We start from the raw sequence: 21,809 nt of genomic DNA on the forward strand, positions 1-21,809 counted from the left end.
AGCTTCTTAAAAACACAGTCTCATCTTTTCCCTGCTCTTCATACAAAATGTGTCCTATTAGAGGTGTACTTCAGACTGAGGTAACATGAATATAATTAAAGAGATTTACTAAGATTAAAAATGATTAGCCCTATTGATTTTACAGATTGAGAGTTTGGAGAAGATCCAAGGTTTCCTGTGTGCTACATATTTGCCTGCTAGATGAATAATTTGTTTTTTTTTAATTTCTATATAGTTATGCATAACTAAAATTATGGGATTTTTAACAAATGCACTGGGTCCATTTAATATACTAAAAGGATAAAGTGGTGCTTTTTTAAGTTCATAATGCTATGCATTTTTTATATATCATGCTGTTATTATATTGACTCCCTTTGCATCAATCTCCACCAGCTCCATAAAGGGAAGATGAGAAATAACAGTGGGAAGACAATTACAAGATAAAGTTGCAAAGCTGGAACATCATTTAGTTAAAAGCCATAATCACTGTGAAGTTTTTTTCCTTTAATATTTCCATGTTATAGGATAATTTCTGACATGAAGCATTCCAAATGGCTTATTTTATAATCTTAAAATGTTGATCTAGGCTGAAAAACCATCCTGGAGACAGACTACGGCAGGTCACTCCAGGAGTGAAGTCAGCTAATTTTACCTTATTTCTAAAGCCAAAGATACTACTCTGACTGCAAACAAAATTACATCAAATGGGAGCTAAGAGACAAATCCTATCACTCCACTTCCACTACCAGGCATTGATAGAGGACTATTAGCTACTTGACTACACCAGAAAGGCGTGTGGTCAGTTGTGCATGAGTTCCCTAATCAGGCACACAGCTGCAGATATTTAGTCACATACTTTGCAATCTTTTTTAGAATAAAAATAATAGAATAGATAGAATAAATAATAGAATAAATAATATAAATATACTGAGTCTGAAAAAGGAAGCCCTGCATTAAAAGACTTAAAAAACAGTGACTGACAACACATCTGTGTTGGTGTCCCAGTTTGTCTGCATACCATAATTCAGCTATGCACCATTTTGAACACTTCTAAGCTGCTTCTGTGATTCAGACATTGTGTCCCACTTTCTTTCTTTTTCTCTATGCAGTCACATTAAGGAAGGAAATACACCAGAGTTGCTGGAGATTTAAATTTGTACCTACAACTAGACTGTGCCTTTGGGCACAGCTGTCAGCAAAGAGGATAGGTAAGCAGCAGTATCCTCAGGAATGGAACCTCTGGGGTACCAGCGTGCGTACATGCCTGCCAGAAACACAAGAGCCTGGAGAGGGCTTCCCCCTTGCCCCAAGGGAGATGTGTTTACCACTTGCCTTTAAGAAGGATGACTTGTAACACTTCCTGTGCTAGCACATCTCTGCTGGTGGATGCACTGAAAGAAAAGCAGCTCTTCCTGCCCTTGTATTTCTTATGTGCATGGTCCTCACCTTCTTGCTGCAGTTTTAGAATCAAGGGCATATAGCCTCAAAAACAAACCCTTGTAAAATACCAAAAAAATTTCTTTCAAATATTCAAGATACAGAAGCCATTTAAAACAATTCATCTGATTATTTAGCTCTCTTTCAAAGGATTATCAGTTGCAGAATTAATGGATTATGGAGGTGGGTTTTTTGTTTGTTTGTTTGTTTAATACATTATTTTTTTATGGAGGTGGGTTTTTTGTTTTTTTGTTTGTTTAATACATTATTTTTTTTTCTTCCTGAGGAGAAAGATAGGAGTTCCTTCCTCAGATTTATAAGCAAATTGTATTGTTTTGGAAGCACTCTATAAAAAGCTGTTATGTTTATGTGTACCAAAACACAATCTTTAAAATGTGGAAGGGAGATACTCTGCATATTAGTACTTTGCTGATATCCTCAACACAAGCTAAGCATCAAACATTAAGATACATCTTAAATTGGACAAACGTCCAAGGAGTCAAAGCTGTAGCATGCATAAGTGTTTCTGTTATGCTTAGGTATTTAAAGCCTACTGTTTAGGGACAGTATTAATTTTGGGGAGGTTTTCTGGCTATTTTTCACTGTGAAATGCAATCCAGTTCTTTCTGTGTATTTTTTAAAGTATGTCAGGCATTCAGAAATGCTGCTAAGTGCAACAAAACTGGAACAGATGCTGCTAATTCCATCTGACACTAAGAAGCCAGTATTTTTCGTGTTAGGGCTTACACTCAGATGATCCAGTTTCATACTCATTTCTATCTTAGGTATTCAAGACCATAAAATAATTTATTACTGCTTTCTCTATCTAAATGCAAAATTTAAAGACTTCATTATTTTTGTATGCTGAAGTAACTCTGAAGCACCCCAGGTGTCCTTTATACACCAACACTAAGAATTTGAGAGTACAAGGACATAGGAAGAATATAAAAATGAAAACCTAGCCTGCTTTTCTCAAACATGTTTGTTCAATGTCTTTTAGCCTGTGTGGATTGAGTCAGATCTGCCCATTAAAATTAGAGTGCAATTTAATCAGTATAAGCTTCTCTTTTATCAGTGGTTCTACTATCAGTTCCCTGCAGAAAGCCTGTCTTGATGGATGAGTGGTTTTAGATATTACCTTCTTTCTTTCTTTAACTTGCATTATGCTGCTAAGGACATATTTGTTGCACCGTTGGCAGTGCAAAAGTCCTCCTAGACCAGTTTCCCATGTCTGGTGCTAAGTGATGGAGTATACAAAAGGGGCCATAAGCAAAATGGTCCTTCTCTTAACATGATCCTTCCAGGCCTCGTTTTTAAGGCCTTTGGATGGTATCTGTCATGCAGGCAGGTAAGGTCTGAAGCTAATTGCAGTGCAGGCCCAGGCTGTTGAGGCCATAGCAACTGATGAAGCACTTATCTCCTTCTGACCCAGCCACTCAGGCTTCCTGCAACAAAAGCATGGGCAGCAGGAACACTACCTGAAGCCATGAAATTATAGCCTGAAGAAAGGCAACGGCCAGGGATTGACAAGGATCTAGGAGAAAGGAAGCACTTCTGTGTTGCACGTTATTGTCATAGCCCATCTCCATCCTTTCTCCAGCTACGTGACACAAGCACCCTCCTCCAGGCCATACAGCCTTTCCTAAGGTCTCGGCTCTGTTGAATCCTTTGATATTTCCAAGTCTTGCTATTTCTGCAAAGCCTGAAGATCCTTAACAAAGGGCTGATTGGCATAGGATTTAGCTTCTCCCTTCAAGACTCTGAGGCACCACAAGATGCCTGTCATATTTCCTCAGTCACTGAACCAGCATTGCTAGAGTGTGGCAGAGAACTCGCCTATGAACTACAAAAAACACAGGGAAACTAGAAATGGCCATCTAATGTAGGATATAATAGATTTAGTCACGTTGATTCCTTACCATTAGGGAGCTGTCAAATCTCTGTGCAAAGTCCCTGGTTTCCCTTAATAGGGTCTCTCAAATACTGGCATGTAATTTATCCAGGCCTGGTACTCTGTCTGCTTATAATAGCTCTAATTGCTCAGTTATCTGCTCCAGTGCATGGGGAAAGCCATTTAGTATGCTACTTCCTTCCACCCCAGGAAATTTATCTCTGCTTCTGGGATGTTATCTTCTGTTTCCTTAGAAAATATAAAAAGGAATTATGCTGTGCTGGAATCACATTAAGATTTTCCATAAAATCTGTTCCTGGTTGCAGTGTAGCTAACCTTTCCTATGCTCGTGTGTTTCTTCAGAAAGCAGAGGTTTGGCAATCCTGCTTTTTTTTCTAAACCGTTAAGGATATTCTAAAGAATATTTAGCAAACCGTGGCTGTTGTCATCCAATGCACATCAAATATAAGTCCAGGTATGGGTAACCCTTTTGAATAGAGCTGGACAAACAGGATGTCATTGAAATGAAAGTGGCATTTTGCTATATGATTTGAAGGAGCTGACTCAGGTGGAAGCCGAATATAAATCAGGGATTAAGCACAGTCTGCATACTACAAGAATATATACTGGGAAAATGACAACAGCCTGGTGCTGCATTATGGTAGTCTTTTTCCAGTATTTGAAATGTGAACTTGGTTTTGAAGGCAGTTTGATGTGAGCAGAGCCAGCAGAGCTAACTCATGTACAGCTTGTTCTCCAGCTGGGATCATCAGATGCCTGTCTGCATGTATTTTGCTACTGTGTCTATTAATAGATACCTTTTTAAACCTCTATCCATGAATACTCCATAACTCACAGAAGAAGTGAGTTAAGTATCTTCACAATAGTGTTTTCACTCCTACTTTTTATTCACCCATAATTAGATAACTGAATAAAACAACCTATTTCCCAGACAGGAAAATTTGGATTTTCCTTCACAGCTCTCAGTGTTCCAGCTATATTTTCTACAAATCTGTTTCTAGGGGGACAAATTGGGATTAAAAGAAGAAAATTTTGGATTAAAGAAAATAATTTTAAAAATAAGATTAAATTAAATGAGATGGAAGCTACTAGCAAGTACATAAAGCATGCTACACTGCATTTAAATAAAGGGGCAAGTTTTTTCTAAAACACATATTCATTCAGTTCTGCCTGTTATTTGAAAAAAAAAACAACTACAGAATTGTATTAGCAGAAGTATAATTTTGCACTACATTTAAAGAGTAAAAATTAATCTTAAACATATCTGTACAATGTTATGATTTCATAAGGCTATAAAATTTTTCGTTTAATGATCTTATTTTCTGCTTTTTAAAAAAAACTCATTGCTACTGCAGCACAGTTTTTTTAACTGCAGGCTTACATTTGGAATGAAAAGAAACTTGCTTTTGTGAACAATAAATATTGCTAGTTGAGAAAAAGCAGGAGTACTGTACCCTGTCAAAATGATTGAATGATGCTCTGAAGTCATTCATTTGTTCCTGGGTGATACCCTTGGCATCTCTTGTGAGGATCTGAGTCTCAACCTCATTGATAGTTCGAGCAATGGTGGTAAGCAGGAGCTCCCATCCAACACGGATGTGCTATGAAAGAGAAAATATTGATTTATTAAAGAATCAAATATATTCTTCTATGAGTACAAAAAGTACAGTAAGAAAAAAATCATCTATAAATATTTTATGATACCTTTTCTATACCACTAACTCTATTTTGTGACCAAGGATCCTTAAAAAAAATGGCCTTCAGAAAAATATGGAACTGGTTTCTAAATGGGTACTTCTTCAGTAGAAATAAAAATAAGTGAAAATAAAACAAGTCTTATGAGATTATTGGAAAGTCTGCCAAATTCCATCCTCTGTTCCAGTCTCTTCAGATCAGGGGAGGTAGTTCTACAGCACAAAGAACTAACAGCAGAATAAACTAACAAGTACAGGGGAGTAAATGACTACCTCCATAGTGTAGTTGGTGTGCTTGTTGTCAAACACCAGAGCTTCTTGTATAAGCTGATGATCTCCTTCCAGTTTGTCAATGTTGTGTTTATAATTAATGATATTGTGCTCATATTGCTTCAGCTGATTCATCTGGTCCTCCAAAGGCCCTGTCATTTCAATAGAGCTGCGGGCAATTTCCTGTCAGAAGAAAAAAAGACAAACAAACACAACATTTAAGATTCAGATTTGCTAATTTGACCAACATTCACATAAATATGTAATATTTTCATACTAAGAAGCAATAGCACTAAAACCTTCATACAGTGGAGACAATAAATTTTACTGTAGAAAACATATTTCAAAATAAATGTGGCACATATATTTCTGGAATTAGTACAAAGATCCCAGTGATCCTCATATCTTTCAGCTACAGAAAGCAGAAGCTACACAGTAATTGTTCAGTGACTGATTCTTCAAAGTTACATCTCCTGCTCATCATCAAGGTACCATTTGTACAAGTTTCCACAGTTTTAAAAATCATCTTAACAGGTGTTAAATACTTCAGGATCAAACAGCTGGTGAACTATCATGGAGATTGCTGTTGTCCTGTATATAAAGCAGAAATAACAAATTATAAACCAGCTTCTGTTCAGCTTCTGCATGAGGGTCTGGCACACACCTCCATCTTGGTCTGGATCCATGGCCCAATGACATTGGCCTGAGCAGCAAACTGGCGACGCAGGCGCTCATTGGCGTGCTGGCGGGCAAGCTCCTCCTGCAAGGATTGATCCCTCTGAGGCACTAGCTGCTTCACCTGTTGCAGTGGGAAAGCAATATGTGAGAGTAGGCATAATGGACTAGTTTAAAAGCAAATGGAACAAATACATCATAGTTACTAATTCTAATTTTTCTGAAGGTTGGTATCAGAAGGACAAGCCACAAACATGATCGCTGTTTTATCTGCCTATTCTATGCTAACATAAGAAATTGCTCACATGGTCTTGGACAGCCTGACCAGAGACACTGACATGGAGAGAAGAAATTCTCACCTCTGGCTGGATTCAAGTTCAAGACAATTCTTTAACTGCTGTTAGAGCAGTTACTTTGTTTATATTTTGAAACACGGGCAGCTTTTCAACCTTTACGTAATTGCTCTAAGAATAATCAGTGCAAAACATTCTATTTGAGCACAGCCATTACAGTAAGATGAGACACATTTTGTTCTTCATGTGTACCTGAAGGACTCAAATACTTTGCAAATGTTTTTATTAGCCTACCCTTCTGGATTGCCCTGGGAGATTATGGCCTTAGTCCTTATTGTTTGTTTTTTATAGCCCATTGAGGGTATATTCTTATCCATGTAACTTTGTATATTGGGTAAATTCATACATTATCTTTAATCCCCATCCCTCCAGTAATTTTTTTAAGGTAATTGCCAATTTTGATTGCCAATTTCAATCTAACTGGACAGAACATTAATAGTCCCAAAGATGTGAACTTTTCACAACATTTGTGAAAAGCAGAACAAATTACTTTTTATACTGAGAGAAAGAATACAATCATTTTCTGTTCTTTTGATGGCAGCCCTTGGCCCATCCACTGGCCCATCATCAGCTCTGCCCAAGCCTCAACACAAGCTTCTCTTGCCCTGCCGAAAAGCCATAAAGGACGTAAGTAGTACTGAGTGGTGAGAGCAAGAGATACTGTGAAGCAAGCCTAGCAAAAGGGAAAGTGTAAGATACTGTAGAAAGTTCATTCTGGCATCTGATGACCTAGAATAATTTACAGATTTATTGTAAAGTTATCTGACTATTCTACCACTGCTAAACTAGAATACTATGTTACAATGCCCTGTGTGTACTTAGCATACATTACCTTTTCCCACTTGCTACGAATCTCATCCACAGTAATAGTGCTGTAAGGGTTGCTGGCGCTTATCCTCATGCTGTAACTCTGAATAACTTTTTCAACTTCATTCTGGATTGACAGTATGGCCTGTCTTTCACCATCTGCCTCTGGTAAAGTAGCTTTAAATTGATCGTGTGCGGAGATTAAACTCTAAAATCAGAACCAGAGAGGGAAAGCATGAAAACTGTAATGTTTCTACCAACATCTGGAAGATCTGCTGTAAATGGATGAGGGGAAGGCTATGGATGTTGTCTACCTAGACTTTAGTAAAGCCTTCAGCACTGTTGCCCACAGCATTCTCCTAGAGAAACTGGCTGAAGATGATTTAGACTGGTGTATGCTTTGCTGGGTAAAAAAAAACCGGCTGGATGGCCAGGGATGGAACTGGGATTGTTTAGCCTGGAGAAAAGGATTCTGAGGGAAGACCTGATTGCTATCTACAGCTACCTGAAAGGAGGGTGTAGCGAGGTGGGGGTTGGTCTCTTCTCCTAGGTAACAAGCAATAGAATAAGAGGAAATGGGCTCAAGTTTTGCTAGGGGAGCCTTAAATCGGATATTAGGAAACATTTCTTCACTGAAAGGGTTATCAGGCACTGGAACAGGCTGCCCAGGGAAGTGGTTGAGTCACCATCCCTGGAGGTATTTAAAAGAGGTGTAGATGTGGTGCTTAGGGACATGGTTTAGTGGAGAGTGCTTGGTATGTTAATGGTTGGACTCGATGATCTTAAATATTTTTTCCAAACAAAATGGTGCTGTGATTCTAAATAATCAGAGCTGCTCTCCCAGACTGTCAAATACAGTGTCTCCATGTATCTGTAGATACTAGAAATAATACATGTAGATACATTCATTAAACAGTCCTCACTGACTTTTTCAGGACCATCATTTCTTCCATGATGCATGGAATATGCTTTCAAACTAATGAAGAACCCTGTTTATAATAGAGCAGACATTGGCTGTCACAAAGAAAATGTCAGGACAGGTATGTATTTTTTTTTTCTTACACATGTTCTGTTCTCCAAAAAGGAAAAGCTTCTTTTCTTGTCTCTCTGTGACCATAAACCAAAAAATAGACAACCATTTACCTGAATTTCCTCTATGCTATGAACAATAAACATATCCTGTAGGTCTTCCATAGCACCTTCCATCCAGTTGTTGAAAGGAGCAGCTCTTTTGGCAAACTCCAGGTGAAGCTGATCAATTGTTTCAAGCAATTTCTCCGTCCTCTGTACAGGTTGTGAATGAAATAAATATTCCTTAGAGCAAGATCTAATTCCACACACATACCCACCCACACACAAAGTCATGCCTCATCTTTTCAAAAGCTACTGGTTGTATTGTTGACTGAATATATCATCTGTTTTAAGGATTCTCACTCAAGGCAATAGGACTAATTGTAGTAAAGATACTCTCATATCCAATACATTAAGAAGGGTGTATGTCTTTGAAAGATAACAGGTGAAATTACCTTTTCACTACTGATATTTTAAGCATTTTTGTTATTTGGATCTATCTGCAAATCAATTAAAATCTGCTAATCTTGCTTTACTAATTTATTGTAAGTATAAAACAGAAGAGTTAGGCATCTATTTTCCACCTTAGCATACATGTGTATGACTTCCTCTTTTCTTAAGGAACAAGATTTTGGAAAGTAGCTCAATGGTTTGGGATACTCAGTTCCAAAATATTAACTCAGTGCTGGCCATTATCCTGTACCTCATCTGATTAAGCTCAGACAAGTATGAAAAAGGTAAGCACCTAATTGATTTTGTTATCCTTGCTGGACATCAAATTGCCAACAAGTGGTGCTATAAACCACATTCCATTTGTTGCTGCTTTAGAACTGTCCTTGGCAGCTGAGCACTGTCAAGTCTGCTGTGAGCAATTCAATCTGATGAAATCACAGCAAAATGAAATGGAGTTCTGAGCAAAGGGTTTATTGCTTTTTGGATTCCAAAGTAGATGTTCAATAGCACTGTTTCCAGGTTGGAAAAATTGTTTATTTCACCCTCCCTGCTATGGCTGAGCTGCTGATCATTGTTATATGGTTTACCTCCAGTGCCTCTCTCCTTTTCTGAGTAAGTGTTCCCAGGCTGTCCCATTGGTCACATATCTTTTGGCATCTATCATTGACACTCGCCGCATCGTGGTAGTCCAGTTCACTAAGAAAGAGTGAAGACAAAAATCTGTGTGACTTTCTGAAAGACAGGAGCAATTGCAATGTCTACGTGCTCCCACTGGTCCTCAGTAATTCTTCTCTTTTTTTGCAGTACTTCCCCTCCAGGTAAGGAAGGAGTTGCAGTACAGACATGTGGTCTAGACATTCAGTGTTTCAAGAAGCACAGCACATGAACACGATCAGCCTCCTCTGTTGTGAGAAAAATCTAGTATCCATCTATGACACCCAGGTATTAAAGGCAGTTAAGGTTTCTAACCATCTTTGTCTCGGCTGTTCCTGTGGCAGAAGCAGTTTGATCTCATGAAGACCAGAGCACTTCAGTCTGAGGCTTTATCAAGTTTCTAAAGATTGATAAGAGTTTTAAATTATTTGGCATTATTTTGTTTTAAATAATCCAGTGATCCTTTCCAGCCTCATTTGCTCTGAAATTATTTAACTGAGAAGCAGACCTCAGGTTGCATTCAAAGCACAATTTTTTCTCACAGGCCTGGCAATACTAATAGGAGCTGCCAAATCTGGGGCACAGAGAACAATTTACATCTTCCTGTCCAGGAACTCCTCACACTCTAGAACTGGCTGCTGTTTCAGAGAACAGGAATCTCCAGACCCACATATGCCACCAGCATGAATCAATGCACCCACAAAGGATGTAGCAGTTAGCATTGCTTTTTCACCTGCTTAACAGGCTTATATCATCCTAACAGAAAGCAACTTACTGTTCTGCCAAAACTGGAATGATTTTTTAAGGCTCTGTTCTGGGATTCTGCACTGAGTGTTTAAAATTGAATTTTTTATGGCAATGGCAGATAATCCCCTTGTTTCTGCTGAAGCCATCATGACCCTAATAAAATACATATGTTTGACACTTCAGAAGCTCACTCATATTGGTGTATCATCAGCCACTGAATTTAGCTCTTGGCTGCTCCTTGAGATCACTTTGCCCAGTAGTAAATATTGCAGATGTTGTGATTATGTGACAGCATGGCAATATGAAGCTAAGATTTACTTCATTGCTTGAACAAGCATTGAATTTGTTAAATACAGATAGAATTTGTTCCTTTCTTTTGAACATTCTTCTCTAGGCAATTGGCAAGAGGAATCACTTCCTCTAGTAATTTAGAGAATCACAGAGATCAAAATGAGAACAGAGGTAGATTTCCTCTGTGAAGCTACACTGTAAGCCAGGGGCAGTGTTCATGCTTCCTCCTCTAAGCTTAGTCAGAGCAATCAGGTTGGGATAAAGCTGAGGAGAATGTGAACCATTCTGTTTGAAAGAGACTTCAGATATGCTACAATGAATCGAGTGTTGAAAGTGAAGAATGGTAAAACAAGTAAAAATAAAATACCATAACAATTTTTTAAAATAGCAAAATCAACCCAAAATTATGAAAGTAGAACTGTTACATGGTAGGAGAAGGCTGCTAGCAAGCCACACTATATAAGGGCTCCTTAACTCAAAAACTTGCTTCCTCCTTTTGAGCAAGCCCTTTTGTTAGCTTTCAATGGACGCAACAGAAGTCATCTATTTGTTAAGAAATTTTAAGTTAAAAGCATGAAGATTTGGATGAAACAGGCTGAGATATATTTTGCTGCTGTGAGGTTTTGGCTGGAAATCGTGGGGGTTTTTAATTATAGCATATTGAGAATATTAGATTATGTTCCTGTGTGAGCTGTGAGCTCACTAAGTGGATGGGATGTGGAGATTTGTATTCTGGTCTCTTCCCACATACCAAATCTAATATACCAGAATATGGACAAGGTATTTTTTCGAGATATACCAGGTCACATCCCTGAGAGTACTGCAAATTTTATTTTTGCTTCAATGGACCATTTATCTCCTTTTGTTGATTAGGATAAGGGCAGGTGTCCTTTCATGAAAGTGAGGGACTGATTGTACTATCTCTGGTCAAAGTCCTGGAAGGTAATGTGCAACGTTCCTCCACCAGCTCTGCCAGGGAGGTTCAGTCATTCCCCGTAAGATCTCTGCTATCCTGTTTCTTCCAGGGACATGTGCTGTGGGCAGTTAGATAGGAGAATAATATTATCAAAACAACTTGTAGAAAGGGCAACTATGAGTCAAAAATCATGTTAGTTCACCAAATGGCATTAAACAACAGTGTAGTTGCATTGCCATTCTGGGCCTTCTGTAGTTTAATTCAAATAGGTGTGAAATAACATTTTTCTGCTCAAATCAGGAGCAAAGGAAGAAATAACAACTCATCGGAGATTATTGACTTGGAATTAAAACACAGGTTTACATTCCTTGTCCTATTAAGTTTTGTATCTCTCTCAACATTGAAGCTGTGAAGAGACTGATTTCACATTTTCTAAAAAAAAAAAGTTTTCCTTCTGATGCATAGACAAAGTACTGTTGTACATGTATTACAGAGATTCAAAGAGAACAGTGTTCTTTAGTTGTTTGAAATCTACAGCCTTTGGAATTTAAACATCACTAAGCTATTCCTATTGATCCTACATGTAATTCAATCTTATCTGTAAAGAATTAAAAATTTAGTCAAACTTTGTCCTAATCCAGAGAAGCACTTAAGTATGAGATCACCTAGGAACAGTGATAGTGTCACAAAAATAGCCTGCTGAGCAACCAGAACCAGACTCATGTTAATCATGCACGTAAGCACAATTTGAGCCCAGGTTTCCAGAGTCAAAAAGACTCTGCAAATCAGTGTTCTGCATAGTGGTCTTCTTGGATGAAAATAAGTTGCTATGCTAGAAGTGATGAATAAGCAAAAAACTACATTCCAAAACTTTTATCTTGATGACTGAAAACTTTGAAAAGAGCCCACAAGACCATAAATGAGTACAATATTTCAGCTCACTCAAGTTCTACTCAGCATTTGCTACATCAGAGACGGCAAATCCCATTTTAAAAACGCCTCTTTCCAACGTTGTATATAGCCCATCCAAACCTTGTCACGCCTCATTGCCAAAGATTTCTAAGTCTACACAGGCTGGAACAGCAGAAGCCAGGCTGGAATCACCTGCTTGCACACACACAAAAATCCTTTGTCTTAGCAGCACCAATCAAGAAGCTTTTAGCAACTTTAACCTTGAGAACACAGTGGACTGAGCTACTGCAGCAGCAACTATTAGGACAGGAACTGCAACTAGTAGAGTTGAAGGTCACACAGCAAGTGTTCTTCTTTGAAACAGCAACATTAGGCAGCCAAGAAAGAGACTAGCTAAAACAGAACATGGATGTGTACTGACTACGAATTTAGGCACAGATGATGATGCTTTCTGTAAGGGCCTCATATAATTAATAAAATAAAAATTTAAAATAAATAATTAAAAAAAAAAGCTGCACAGACTTCAAAAGACTTTGGATCAGGTGCCAATGCACACTTCTTAGCATGCAGACATTAGTCAATCCGTCTTTAAAAATATGAATGGAGAAAGAAATTGGCATTTTCCACAATGATATCATTGTGTGAGGAATTCTGTATAAATAATTAAAATCAATATTTAAATAGAAGTTGCCCATTTGTTTGCAGCTAATAGTAAAAGTTGACCTTCATAAACTTTCATTCAATGCTCTCCAAGGGCAGTTAGCATTACTGAGCTACTGAGTCTCAGTGAAAATCAGGCACTGAGAGCCTGGAGAAGTAGAAATCAAAGCAGAGCTCCTCCAAAAACAACAGTTTTCAGCACCTTTGCAGCCCAGGTCACAAATATCTTGTTTAACTTCACACAGCAAATTACTGAAACAACTGAGAAGAGGCAATCCTAAAATAGACAGGATACAGTGTTCACTGGCCTCACTGGAGGTAAAGGACACAGGGTTCAAAATGCTGGTAAGCAGATGCTGTGCTATGTATACTACATTCCCAAAGTTTCTCATCACTTGTAAAGATGAAGGTGAAGTAACAATTCCTGGGTGTTCCAGAAAGTTTCTTTAGTGTAAAGAGGAATAAATAACTCCACAACAGAGATCAAGTCTTGAGAGAAGGTATTTCACAAGCACCCATACTTGGTGAAATCTCTGTTTTCTTTGTTTTTCAGACTTCTTTCACAGGAATTAAAACCAGTACTTGCTCTGCCTACTGTGATTTACTTTTCCTTCTTTCCATAATCTTGAAAAATAATATTTTTCTTATAAATTTATTTGAATTATACAAATACCTCAGGTGCTGCTGCTATCAGGTATGAACTACATTTTTAGGCAACTCCGATTTTTATATTGTTAATAAGTGTGAAGGTGTTTATGAGTCATGGTCCTTCACAAAGTTAAAAGAGGACATGTTTTTAACAATTGACTTTTTATAAGTAACTGTTTTGCTTATTCAAGAAGCTGAGAAACTGGAACTTGGAGAGCTGAAGCCAAGGACAGGAATCTGAGAATTTTGATCTTGGCTCCTGTTTTGACCTCTAAAGCACATTTATTCCTGTTGGCTTCACACATTTATACTGCGGGTGAGCAGTTAATTTAAGCATGTGCCAAATTGCTAAGATCAGTAGTAGCACTACTGATTCACAGTACAAAACCACTGCAATTAACTGCGTAAGATTATAAAACCAAAGGGGCTTAGCTTGGTGTACACACCAAGATGACTTTACTGGAGTAGGAACATCAGTATTTAACCCTAGAGACCCGTCAGCGGGATAGGTGAGCAAGGTCCACCAGTAAGGACAGAGTTTAGCCAGAGTAACTGAATCAACATTCATGATTTCTGCTGCCATAAGAGTGTCTGTTGGTCATGGGCCTTCGCTTTTCACATCTCTGACCTGTGTAGCTGATGTCAGCAAAACAGATGTAGCCTGAATGTGTTGTAGAATTCTTCTCAGCTTTGGTTGTGATTTCTCTGGGCAGAGCATGCTGAGTGAGCAAGTGTTGGTCTGGTGGCTAAGTTGATAAAACTATGGGTGAAGACTCCTGCTCTCCTGCAGGAGAGCTCATGTGCTTGATTGCTTGTGTGGCCCTAAGCAAGTTAGTTAGTTTTCGTATACCATGTTGCCCTTTCTGTAAAATAGAGACAATGGCACTTCCAGATAAAGTACAAAGAGGTTGTGAATTAAGTATACTACAGACAAGTAAATGGTAATCTAAGTCAGTGCATTACCCACTACTACAGGGATAATTTAAGGATGTGAAACCTTTTGGAAAGACCAATATACTAATGGGCAAATATTTTATTTTAAAGTGAAGACACTTGATCTGTAATTTCTGTAAGTTAAATCATTTTCTAGGTTAAGGAGCTGATAGCCAGTACCTCTCAGCATACCACACGAACTGAGAAATAAACGCCTTCAGCATTCCCATCAACACACAATAGACTCACAAGCAGAGCTAAAGCTAAAAGAATTCCACTAAGTTAATTTTTAAATGTTTGTTTTAAAATAATTTTTGTCAGTTGAATATCTATATTTGGTTAGGGGTAAGGGGGAGATGAGGGAAAGGTCTTAGTGACCAGCTCAGATAATATACTTATGAAGCTATCTCTGGAATTCTTACGTTGGTACCTATGACACTATCAAATTCATTGGAAAGAGTTTATCGCAAAGTTAAATGTCAGCAGCTGCCAGCCTTTAAATGGAACATACTTCAGCTCCTGGGCAATGGCAGCGATCTGTTCCACCCTGTCCTGGTGAGCAGCCAAATCACTCTCAAAAGCTTCATGTTTCCTTAACATGGCGCGGACTTCTGTCAGAGAAGCAGATTCATAATCCTTCTGAAGCAAGGTCTGCTCTTTGCCTGAAGGAGGAAATTAAAATAATAAACAGTTTGTTACTAATTTATTGGTTAGAACAATTGCAAATTCTGTCAGCTTTTTCAACTGAGGCATGGTGAAAATCACATCTATGAGATTTTTAAAGATCTTTCAATAATTCCTTGGGTTTTGCATAGGCTGCTTATACTGGTCTGAAATAGCAAGTATTACATTGCTTGAGAAACTGGCATTAAAACGGTTTACTGGCAAAAACTGGGGCTCTAAACTATTGTGGTCTTACAGAGTAGACTTACGAAACCAGAAATCACACTGCTATGCTAAGCTTCACTCTTACTAATGATCTGCTAGTCTTTCTCATGTTCTGCCTTCGATGCACTATTCATTTTGGCACTTCCAAAAAAACAAATTAAAAATTGAGATGTGTGGCTGTCTTTTGTATCAAACACTGAATTTTAAGTAGAAAAAGACAACCTATTTACAAAAGGCTAGAGAAGCAGAGGAAAACAGAAACTGAAAAAATTCTCAGTAGCTCCTGTGTTGGATGACTTAATCTATACAGGCAGCCCTACAACTGCAGCTCACCACATGGCATTACACAGCTCTGTGAATCCTAGATCCAGAAGGGACTATTGTTTCACTTGTTATGTATCAGCTGATGTGAAGTTTTCCCTGCGTAACAGCCATAACATGTCACCATGAGTAGTTTATGCTCAGAAAATAGGCACTCAGGGCTGCTAAACACTGTAGTTTCCCTTGTAGTATCTGCTTGGCAGCCATTTACAGCTTTGTATGCTTCCAGCAACTGTTTCACCATATGGATTCTGGTTTACTTTCACTGTGTGAAAAGATTCTAGCTGGAAAAAGCCAAAAGCATGGCAGAAGTGGGAAGACTGTTGTCACGGCAAACAATAGGATGATAGAGCAGATCTATATTGAATGGTCCCCAACAAAGCTGTGTGCCAGTGTATCATCCTATAGTTGTTAGAAGTACATGTAAGATTAGGCTACCACTAAAAAAAGAACTATAACTGGTGTGTAATCCAGAGTATGGAGAAAACAGAAATGGGTCTGTTATTTCAGCCTGGAGAAGAGAAGGCTCCAAGGAGACTTCATAGTGACCTTCCAGTACTTGGAGGGGGCCTACAGGAAAGCAAGAGAGAGACTTTTTGCAAGGGCTTGTAGTGATAGCATGAAGGGGAAAAGGTTTCAAACTGGAAGACTGTAGATTTATATTGGATATTAGGAAGAAATTCTTTAGTGTGAGGGTGCCCAGAGGAGCTGTGGATGCCCCGTCCCTGAAAATTTCAAGACCAGGTTGAATGGTGCTTTGAGCTTCCTGGTCTAGTGGGAGGTGTTAATGCCCATGCAGGGGGGTTGGAACTAGATGATCTTTAAGAGCTCTTCCAACCCAAACTAGTCTATGATTCTATAATTATGTAGACTATTTAAAATGTAATGATGGCCAAATGACAATCAACTCAGAAAAGTTTAACACTTAACTGGGGGTGTAACTGCATTCCTGTTTGGATTGCTGGATACATTGGAATCCATTAGCAGTAATGGCCTCTATCCAAACACTGAATATTCCCATTAAGTTTGACTCACTATGACAAGAACATGATTTTTACAGTTAAATTTCATTAGTAAGATGCCTACACATTAGGAGCATGACTATAGTCAACAAAATCTGCAATTTTATCTGTTGTTTTTTTTAGGTTTCTAAAGCTGCCCAAACTACTTAGGAGTGAGTTTCTGGCAGGCAAATATTCAGTGCTGACAGTTCAACCTTGAACCAGAAAACACTGAAAATGTTAAAAGCCATCTCCCCTCACCATATGCCCACTGTTCATGGGTGGAAGCCTTCTGCCTGAATTTCTCAGCCAAGTGTTCCAGTCTTTCCAGTCTCCGTATTTCATTCAGCAGCCACTCCTCATAGCCTTTCTCAGCTTGTTCTAGTCTCTGCCAAGCGCCCGCAATATCCTGTGAAGAAAATACATGGGAGAGAGAGGATGAAACTATCATCTCTTTTTATCCACATTTGCAGATTTATGATTCACTCACAATTTTGCTCCAAAAAAATAGTTTTTATATACACCTTTTGTAAAAGCACAGAATCATAGAAAATGTTGTTGGGCAGCTCAGGAAGTCTTGTAGTCTAGACACCTGCTTCTAATAGCGAGTCCGTTTCAGGTGGCTTGATGAAAGGAACCCCCATGCAAATGGCTTCTACACACAGCTGCAAGTTCAGGGTCTTCACAATACATAGCTTTTACTTCCTGTTTTACAATGTGCATGTTCTTTTATGACATACCTGTCTGTTATCTAAATAAAAGTGCTTTCCTCTTGGAAATTGACAATAGCAAAATAATGCGGATTTGGTATGTTTTTTTATCTGAAATACAAATTCATTCAACTTTCTGTGCTGTGCAAAGTTTTGTGAGCTTCCTTGGAAACTCAAGGGTATGCGTAGGAAACTGAAGTAACAGGGCCCTTGTTTTCTGCCTATGGGGCGTGGACAATGGCTTTTTAACACAGTGCAATGGTCTGTTTATCAATTCTAAGTAACCAAAACGTAAATGATAGAAGAGAGTACAGAAACAGGCTTGCTGTATTCCACAGGAAATGTCTGGACCCACTGTCACTCAAAATACTTATCAGTAGATGAGAATGCTTGGTACTAACTATTCTTATCTTCACAGATATAAAGGGTATAAAGATATAAATCTTAATTTTCAAAAGTAGAAAAAAACAGAAACATATATTGAGCGATGTCTGTTTCTGTAAGTCTGATGATCAAAGTGTCAGTGAAACCACTGTGAGTTTTGCTTAAATAAATAGTATTTGGCCTCATTGATAGAGAAGCATTGATAACACTTGGAATAGAAGCTCTGTATTGTCTCACATCTCAAGACAATATTCTCTTGGAGAAAGCCTGCAAAGAGGTAGGAGCATGCTTAAGAGAAAGCAAAATTGTTGAATTAAAGGAAATGTGTAAAAAGAACAGTTTAATAATGATAAAGTGCAACAAACTGAAGTCTCTGATGATGAATTAAAATGGCTTTTCCATCTTTCATGCTGAAATTTTTGTGAGAATGTTGACAGAAAAGGAGAAAGGAATATAGATGTCCCCACTACTTACTGAAACCATTTTCCCCTCTGATGGCATGAAAGCTGGCCGGTTGCTTATTCTCAGTTTTGTCTGCAGGGTGTTGAAATTGATCTCCAGTTGACATTTCTCTTGGACTTTGGGAGGTTTGTGTTTGCGGCGGTAGTCCCGGAAATCCTCTAATTTCTTCTGCATAGCCTGCATTGTCTTTTCTGGGGTCCTGTTTTCCAGCCAAGGAATTGTCCGGCGAATCCATTCTAAAAGCTTTCAAACCAGTACAAACAATTGAAATTAAGGCAGTGGAAAAGCAACAACAAATCATACTGAATGCACAAATCCTAATAAAGTTTTCTCAGTTTTAGTATCATTGATTTCAGTTGGTGTCAATGCCTTAATGGCAAGTAAGCACAAGATTTTCAAAGCTGAAAAATATTTTTTTAAACTAATTTGCCCAGATAGTCTAGGTATTTCTAGAAATGCCCTGATTTTCAGAAAGATGAACACACATTTAAGGCAGCTCTAGCTAATAACTGAGTTACCCCAAATAATTTGCCACTTTAAAAAGTCTTGATGTCTCAAGTAATCATAGTTATGAGATCGGGACAGACACCAGCCAAGTAATTCAGGTCATATAAAAATCTTCCTTCACAAGTGTGTCAGTCCCAATGTAGCACTACTGTCTTTGAGTCAGTGATCTCAATGTTTTATGCAGGTTACGCGTGAAAGACAAAGGAACTCTCACTTGTGCACGACACATTCATAGTCCTAACTCAATCCATTTGCCATTTACCAAGAAAGGACAGGAGCACCGTGTGCCCCCTTCTTATTCATTTGCTATCTGTGTTCACTGGTGCATTGTGAACAGCCTGATGGACCCTGTACAGGTGTTCTTTGCAGCACACAAAGCAAATGACCTTGCTTGGAGTGACAGGACCCTGCATATTCCACACGTGGTCAAGGATGGCTGTCTTTGAAGATGACAGGGACAGCAAGCTTGGTCTTGGGGCAGACCAATGATAGTCCTCAAAACACCCTTTTTGGCACATTAGTGAGACTGAGTGACTTGCTGGAGGTCACACAGGATGTCTGTGGCAAAGGATTCACCTGAACCTTGTCATCTTGGGCAACTGAGCTTTGTACCCTGCCACTGTGAGATTGACCCCATTGTGCCCTCAGTTTGCTGTCTTGCAGAGAGTACATTAATCTTTCAGCTTTCAGTATTTCATAAACACAGTTATCACCACCTTACAGACACAACTGTCTTTACCTCACTTGCTAGTCTCTCATACTCTTCCATCAACCTCTCATTTTCCTGATTCACAGCAAGAACCTTACAGATGCGGTTAGCTGCAGTCTCGGCCTGTAAAACACAGCAAATAAACAGGACATATTCATAAACATTCTGAGAACGATTCAGGCTTGGAGAAAGAGAGAGAATGTGGATGCTGCAAATAAAAATGACATTGCTTTATAGTTGGCCATTTGTGGTCCTACGTCAGTTAGAGATATATTTACCCTTCTGTAGGCACAGATTACAGTGGCCTGAATAAGGCACAGAGCACAGAGCAGCACAGAAGTAGCCTTATTATCCAAGTGGGAATTTCACACTGCCATTATAGTAGTCTAATAATTTTTTTTCTTTTCAAAGACAACTTAGGTCATTTTTAAAGTTATCCTATTAGGTTATTTTTCTAAATTAACAACATCAAAAATTATTAGATTTGTTAGCCACACTGGAAAGACACCACAAGTGATTCAGGAGTTCCAGACCACCCTATATCTGCATATCATATGTACATGTATGCTTGAGAATATAAGCAGCTCAACCACTGACAGCAAATCTATTCATGCATCCTGTCAAATTTATTTGTGAAGGCTCTGTGTAGCTCTGCCATATAAAAAAATCACATTAGTTTTTTGACATCACGGATCTATGCTTCCATACAAATTAGTCAGGACTATATCTAATTTTAAAAATCTGTATAGACTCATGTGTTACAGAGTATTTGGAATCTCCCTTTTTCATGAATAGCAAAACCTTCATACCCAGAAGCAAGAAGGCACAACAGCACAGATGTGCTGTGAGAAGTTGTAGGGAGGCTAACAGGCAGGAAGGAGCATTAAATCCTGAAGATGAAGGGAACATATCAACGACTTCAGGGTTCTTTATTATTTAATTTTTTTTCACATAAGTTGGGCTATGTCCATTTGTAGTCTAGAGATGCCACATCTGTATGTGAGAATCCCACTCTGTATGACAGAACAACTGCTGGTGTCCTGGCCTCTTATACTGATTCCTTGATCCACAAATAATTCTGCTGGCTTCAGTGGGAACCAGGAACAAATACTGTGTTGGACATCTTCTGTGCCTTTCTGCATCTTCAGGTATCTTTGAAAATCTAGCCCTAAGTTACTAGTCATCATAAGTAAGTCTAGAATAGTCTCAGTCTCTGAAAGTCAAACATTCCTTTATGCAATAAATGCATAAGATGTTGATGTAGCAAGAAACAACTCAATTTCACTCCAATTTTTAACTCCAAGTACAGTTGTTCTGAAATAGTCTTTGTAATCACCAAATAAAGACCCAAAATAAGAAACAGGAAAGTCCATTGAAATTAAAGTTCAACTTGCTACACAACATTTAACTAAAACAGGTTCAAATGTTGGTTAAAAAAGAGTATTAGTGCTCAAGTAACACTTGCAATTGTTAATTAAAATCACAAAGTACTACATTAGTTTGTTGTTTGTTTGGGTTTTTTTAATAAAATAGTGGAAATGTGAAACAACCAATCAAAACCACAGCAACCTGGACAGTTGATTAATACCTGCTCTGCTCCAGCAAAAGCATGGTAGAAGCAGGACACATATGTCATGATAGCTCTCTCATCGGGTTTGGGAGTGTTCACAATATCTACAAGAGGGTGGAAGAAATTAAAACAAAATAGAACAAAACAGGAATCGAGGAGCAGAAAACTGGATGATTAAATAAAAGCACAACATAGTGTCACACTGATTCTTTTCTTGTTCATAGCTCTGTACTCTATAAACTCTACAAAGCTGTAATAAATTTAGTGTTAGATTGATGGGTGCTGACAGAATAAAATGTACACTAGGAATTCGACATAAGCTCTTGCAAAGAGGTGGAATTTTTTTAGTAAGCTCCATCCTGCAGTGTTGTCATGGGGGAAGCAACCCTAATTTTACCAGGCCTATCTGCTGAAGAACTGGCACACATATACCTGGTGACTTCAAATGTGAGATGTTTTTGACAAAGACAGGAAAGACAGACTACCTTTTGATGTGGGGAGATGTTCTCTGGAAGTTGCATGTGGATTAGTTTAAATTAGCATTATGTATCAGTATTCTTTGTATTACTAACATCTGAAGTATGTCCAGCTCTGAACTGCCTTGCTTTTTAACATTTCCCTTCTTTTCATTAGGACATGATTTGACAACTCTCCTAAGTTGGTTGTGTATGTTTCTGTGTCTGTTTTGCATAGTAGCAACATTTTATGTTGTTGTTTGTACTTACCATTAAGCATTTAACATTTTAAAAACAATCCTGAAAGCATAAGAGAAGGGTTCATTTTCTGAGCATTTGTTGTAACGATTTTGACATCTGCAGCAGGAA

At 38.3% G+C, this 21,809-nt stretch overlaps 1 protein-coding gene across 5 annotated transcripts in view; it reads right to left on the reverse strand.

Annotated features, from left to right (window-relative positions):
- The window catches only part of ACTN2 (actinin, alpha 2), a 68,440-nt gene that overhangs the window by 4,532 nt on the left and 42,099 nt on the right, over window positions 1–21,809 (reverse strand). For 4 of the 5 annotated variants that reach the window (XM_009997580.1, XM_009997582.1, XM_009997581.1 and 1 more), the window contains exons 9-18: window positions 19,446–19,538; window positions 18,212–18,442; window positions 16,905–17,052; window positions 14,945–15,095; window positions 9,260–9,368; window positions 8,292–8,432; window positions 7,174–7,356; window positions 5,978–6,112; window positions 5,317–5,496; window positions 4,804–4,950 (exon numbers count right to left, since the gene is read on the reverse strand). In XM_009997580.1, the coding sequence (XP_009995882.1) occupies window positions 4,804–4,950; window positions 5,317–5,496; window positions 5,978–6,112; window positions 7,174–7,356; window positions 8,292–8,432; window positions 9,260–9,368; window positions 14,945–15,095; window positions 16,905–17,052; window positions 18,212–18,442; window positions 19,446–19,538 (1,518 nt within the window). Of the gene's footprint in view, window positions 1–4,803; window positions 4,951–5,316; window positions 5,497–5,977; window positions 6,113–7,173; window positions 7,357–8,291; window positions 8,433–9,259; window positions 9,369–14,944; window positions 15,096–16,904; window positions 17,053–18,211; window positions 18,443–19,445; window positions 19,539–21,003; window positions 21,090–21,809 lie in introns of all 5 variants that reach the window. The other variant, XM_009997579.1, reaches the window with a different exon arrangement.

This window comes from Chaetura pelagica, unplaced genomic scaffold (genome assembly GCF_000747805.2).
Source record: "Chaetura pelagica isolate M959 unplaced genomic scaffold, ChaPel_1.0 scaffold235, whole genome shotgun sequence".
NCBI classification, from domain to species: Eukaryota; Metazoa; Chordata; class Aves; order Apodiformes; family Apodidae; genus Chaetura; species Chaetura pelagica.